Here is a 5,682-nt window from a genome sequence, read left to right as displayed (position 1 = left end):
AAAAAACTAGAACACCAGTTTTCTGCGAATGAGCCTGCATCAGTGTGGAAAGGCCTGAAGGACATCACCAACTACAAGACACCATCCCCCAGCACTGAGGCCAATCAACAACTTGCTGAAGACCTGAATGAGTTTCTGTAGATTTGAAACTCCCAGTCTAACACCCCACACCCGCTCTGAACATCTCTCCACACAACCATCAACACCTCCTGCAACCCCCCTCTCCCCCACTCCTACGTTTCAGATCAGTGAGGATGATGTGCGCCAGGTCTTCAGGAAGAACAAGAGAAGAAAAGCACCAGGCCCAGACGGTGTGACACCAGCCTGTCTGAAAACCTGCGCTGACCAGCTGCCCCCATCTTCTCACAGATCTTCAACAGATCACTGAAGCTGTGCAAAGTCCCTGCCTGCTTCAAACGCTCCACCATCATCCCCGTCCCAAAGAAACCCAAGATAACAGGACTTAATGACTACAGACCTGTGGCCCTAACGTCTGTGGTCATGAAGACATTTGAGAGGTTGGTGTTGGCTTATCTGAAGGACATTACTGGACCCTTACTAGACCCCCTGCAGTTTGCTTACCGAGCAAACAGGTCCGTGGATGATGCAGTCAATATGGGACTGCACTTCATCCTGCAACATCTGGACAAAACAGGGACTTATGTGAGGATCCTGTTTGTGGACTTTAGCTCCGCTTTCAACACCATCATCCCAACACTCCTCCAGACCAAACTAACCCAGCTCTCTGTCCCTAGCTCTATCTGTCAATGGATCACCAGCTTTCTGACAGATAGGCAACAGCTAGTGAGAATTGGTAAATTCACATACAACAACCGCACCACCAGCACTGGCACCCCTCAAGGTTGCGTCCTCTCCCCACTGCTCTTCTCCCTCTACACCAACGACTGCACCTCTAAAGACCCCTCTGTCAAGCTCCTGAAGTATGCAGATGACACTACAGTCATCGGTCTCATCAAGGATGGAGACGAGTCTGCTTACAGACAGGAGGTTAAAGAGCTGGCTGTCTGGTGCAGTCTTAACAACTTGGAGCTGAACACCCTCAAAACAGTGGAGATGATCATGGACTTCAGGAGGAACCCCCCTGCACTCCCCCCACTCACCATCATGGATAGCACTGTAACGACAGTGGAGTCATTCAGGTTCCTGGGCACCACCATCTCTCAGGACCTGAAGTGGGACACTCACATTGACTCCATTGTTAAAAAGGCCCAGCAGAGGTTGTACTTCCTTCGCCAGCTGAGGAAATTCAACCTGCCACAGGAGCTGCTGAAACAGTTCTACTCAGCCGTCATCGAGTCTGTTCTGTGCACTTCAATAACTGTCTGGTTTGGTTCAGCTACAAAATCAGACATCAGAAGACTACAGAGAACGGTTCGGACTGCTGAAAGGATTATTGAGCACCGAATACCAGGACAGCCAGGCACAAGAACAGTTTCTCTCCCCAGGCAATCTACCTCATGAACAGTTAATGTTCTCCCATTGTGCAATTAAAGTACAGTATGTGCAATAACCTTATACTTATTTATCACCCTAAACCCTAGTACATCCCTACAACTTATTTAAATTTATTCTATTCCTATTCCATCTATAGCACACCTGTACATACAATTTATTCTTTTTTGTGGTTTATATTTATGCATGTGTATTTTATTCACATCTCATTTTTATTATCTGTGTTGTTGTTGTTGTCTCCGTGTACTGGAAGCTTGTGACACTATAACAAATTCCTTGTATGTGCAAACATACTTGGCAATAAAGCTCTTTCTGATTCTGATTCTGAAAAGTAATGCATTACAATGTTGCGTTACTCCATAAAAAAGTAACTGTTTACGTTACTTTTGATGGAAAGCAATGCGTTACGTTACTTTAGCATTACTTTTTAAATCTGGACAGGGCTTGCTTGTTTGATTTTAAAATAAAAAAAGTTATATTTTTGGCAAATATAAAAGCCTTTTCACACCAAAAGTGAAATGAATAAGCCTCAGGCTGAAGGGAAAGTAAATTTACGTCCGTACAGTAGAATGCAGAAGAATACATTTCAACACACTTCAGCAATAAAAAAAAAACACACATATTTGTCTAGAGTCATTTTTGCTTATTAGTATGGTTGAACTGGATCATCGAAGGTCAGAAGCAAAGACATTGGTTAATAGAATGGGATTAAATACATAAAGGATATTTGTGTGGTTTAACATTTAATTATTGCAGGTTTGCGTCATATTCTGATTTGCATTATTTTTATTCATTTTGAGGAATACTGAATCTGTCAATCTGTCTGAATCTTTTTTTTTTTGCGTGAGAGATTAATTCATGTATATTCATATTTATTTTGAACTACAGTAACATCTTCTGATTTCTCTCAACATGGGGACAGGAGAGCTGTCAATCAATAAATTGAAAAAAAAAAAAGTAACTTGCATTACTTATTTGAAAAAGTAACTCAGATATTCTCTTGTAAATTAAAAAGTAATGCTTTCTTTACTAGTTACTTGGAAAAAGTAATCTGATTACGTAACTTGCGTTGCTTGTAATATATTACTCCCAACACTGTGTAAGACCCCCAAAGATGTAAGGCTACGTTTACACTACAGTAGTGTGTTTTCATTTTAAAACGGCATTTTAAAATAAATGATCCTCGTCCATATTGCCGTTTCCACTGCGTTTCAGAAAAGATCTCCGTCCACACTACACGACCAAAAACACATGTTACGTGACCATTCATGCACACTGTAGCATCACGCTACACAAGACAATTCATAAGATTTATACTACGCTTTTACTCAGAACTGACTTTAAACCACCATCGAGTGTTTGTAATAACTTCCAATTGCGATCTAATGAGGGGTTTGGTCATATAATGTTGCTGAAATGTTATTTGTAGCCTTTTATATTAAGCTGATCGCTACACCTGCTTTGCATTTCTCATGTAAACAACCTGTATTATGAAAATAGGCAGAAACTCGTGAAAATCACATACAAATCACATTCTGTCGTAATCGTGTGTTATTAGCTTCATGTTTTATCCGTGGAAATGTTTTTCTGGGTTTCTTATGTACAGAACTGAATGCGGAAGTCTAAAGTGTAGACAGGGCGGGTTATGAACGCGTAATATGATTGACAGTTGAGCAGCAAATGAGCTTCCTCTGAGTCAGAACAGCGATCACGGAAGAGAAAACAGACCGCGCTGGAAGCAGCTAATGCTCATCAGTAAATCAGTGGAAAATTAATAGAAATGATGATTCTGTCTAAGCTATGCGTTTTAAAATGAAATGCACTAGTGAAAGCATAGCCTAAAATATGTGGAAACTGAAAACTATTTGAACTTTATTAAAACTGATTTACTGTGTTGGTTACATTTTGTTCCTTTGTGCTCTTTTGTTCCTGTGCAGTGGCTCAGGAGATGAGTCTGTAAAAACATAAGCTGAAAAAATAAAACCAAAGTTTTTTTGAGATAATGTTGTTAAAATGGATTTAATAAAATTGGTATCGAAAAAAGTATCGTTCAGGAACCGGTATCGAAGTCAAGGTATCGGTATCGATATCAAACATTTTTTAACGATACCCAGCCCTTAATTCAGTTAAAGTCCGTTCAATGTTGATTCAGTTCATTTCAATAATGGTCAGTGCTGCAGAATTCATAATTTATGCAGTCAGCTGGATAATATTACTGAGTATTAATTGTATTTTAAAGTAGTTAGAAAAACTACTAGTAGTTTGCCTAACTCTAACAAAACTAACAAAACACTCTAATATTAAAGACTCGCTTGTCATCAGGGAGACGTTGGCTGCTTTTGGAGATGTATATACGATGAATTGAGTACATATCCTTTCTCACCTTGTTTTGTGCCTCAAGAGAAACACCCAACACTGCTTTTGCACTGGGTTACATCAGATTCCCAGCAGAACTAGCTTTTAATGGCTCACTGCTGAAAATCTCCATTTGATGAGGTGTTGTGGGAGGTTGAGGCATAGCATACTCGACCCGAGCTCAAAGGAACGTTTTGTTCCTGTCGTCTTGCTCTGTAATGCATAGTGCAATGAGCCATTTATTCTTTACGGAAATATTCTTGAAATATTACATAATATTATTATTTAATAGATTTTAATATTAATATGAACTTATTAAGAATATAAATATGAATGAGTAAAAGATTTATATAATAATGGCATGCAGCCTTCAAGTGTTTTTCAATTAATTTCCATTGCTACAGGGTTTTTCCAAGTAGTCATTCAGTTAATATAAATGTAGTAGTTTCTGCTTTGTTTTTCTGGTTTAGTATGTACATTTTTAATTGCTCTTTTTGAGTTCATGTGCAATGTCATCAGACTTACTGCTGAGGGTCTTATTGGAGACACCTTTACGCTCACAAGTATGATTGTTTAAATGTATTAAACAATATTGTGTGTGGGAATAGTGTGGGAATCCTAAAGCTAACACGTTTACCGAATAAACAACCTTGAGCACATTGTTTTATCTGTGTTCTTTCACTAAAAACAGAAACAAATTTCATCTTAATTGTTCAAGAAATGTCTTTACATCAAGTCTGGATGTTTTTATTAGTACAGAAAAGAAAATGCACCAAGGCCATTTCTGGGTGTGATTTTCGACTATGATTAGTCTATTTGTGTGTTTGCAGGAATCAGTAACGCTGAGGCCCGGCAGCCGGGAAAGGCTCCTAACTTCAGTGTGAACTGGACAGTGGGAGATCAGGCTCTAGAAGTCATTAACGCCACCACAGGCAAGGATGACATGGGCAGAGCCTCACGTCTCTGTAAGCACGCCCTATACAGCCGCTGGGTGCGACTTCACTCTAAGGTACCGCTATCACAGATTCACTTTATAACTTACTGCAAGACTTGGTTTAATAGTAAAGATGTTAAAGGAGACATATTATGCCCCTTTTTACAATATGTAATATACTGTAAGTCTCTGGCGTCCCCAGAATGTGTCTGTGAAGTTTCAGCTCAAAATACTCCACAGATCATTTATTATATAATTTTGAATATGCCTATTTTGAGTAGAAGCAGAAACACGCTGTTTTTCGGGCCGGTCTCTTTAAATGCAAATGAGCTGCTGCTCCCCGCCCCCTTTTCCAGAATAGAGCTGCGCCATTACAGCTCGTATCTGCTAAAAACATCTGTTTTGGTTCTGATCATCATGTTTATCGCGCTAAAATCATGCGGTTTAAACCATATGAGTTTAAACTTCTGATATACGTTTTCTGAGTGCACACACATGAAGCACATGGACAGAAAGCTGCCACCACACAGCATGTGAGTTATGGTTCATTCACACACAAGTTTACGTTAAAAACACACGAGTTACAAAAACAGTCGGTTATGTCTGTGAAGATAAACTGCTGGGAAATAAATCGCATGTTTATTTTAGATCTAAACAGTGTTCGGTGCTCGTCTGTGCAGACAAAGGCAGAACAGCTTGCATGTTTTGCTCAAACTTTCGCCGTGGCATTAGAACTGGTACACCATTGTCGCTTGTGAAAACACAATGACGGCGCCATGGGTGGAAACTTACAGATTAAGTTAATATTATAATGAGATCCCTTTGCAACGTCACCAAGGGAGCAAAATCAGACGCGCTCGTTTTCTCAGACGCTTGCAGAAAAAGACTTACCTAAACAAAGTTACTGGGTTAATCTTTTT

The 5,682-nt window shown here is 39.6% G+C and overlaps 1 protein-coding gene across 1 annotated transcript in view; it reads left to right on the top strand.

Annotated features, from left to right (window-relative positions):
• Window positions 1–5,682, top strand: part of LOC107560615 (double-stranded RNA-specific editase 1-like) — a 122,405-nt gene that overhangs the window by 111,053 nt on the left and 5,670 nt on the right. The window contains exon 9 of the mRNA XM_016244847.1: window positions 4,659–4,837. Within this exon, the coding sequence (XP_016100333.1) occupies window positions 4,659–4,837 (179 nt within the window). The remainder of the gene's footprint in view (window positions 1–4,658; window positions 4,838–5,682) is intronic.

This window comes from Sinocyclocheilus grahami, unplaced genomic scaffold (assembly GCF_001515645.1).
Source record: "Sinocyclocheilus grahami isolate Dianchi unplaced genomic scaffold, SAMN03320097.WGS_v1.1 scaffold735.1, whole genome shotgun sequence".
Classification (NCBI taxonomy): Eukaryota; Metazoa; Chordata; class Actinopteri; order Cypriniformes; family Cyprinidae; genus Sinocyclocheilus; species Sinocyclocheilus grahami.
This window is presented reverse-complemented; position numbering and strand designations above follow the sequence as displayed.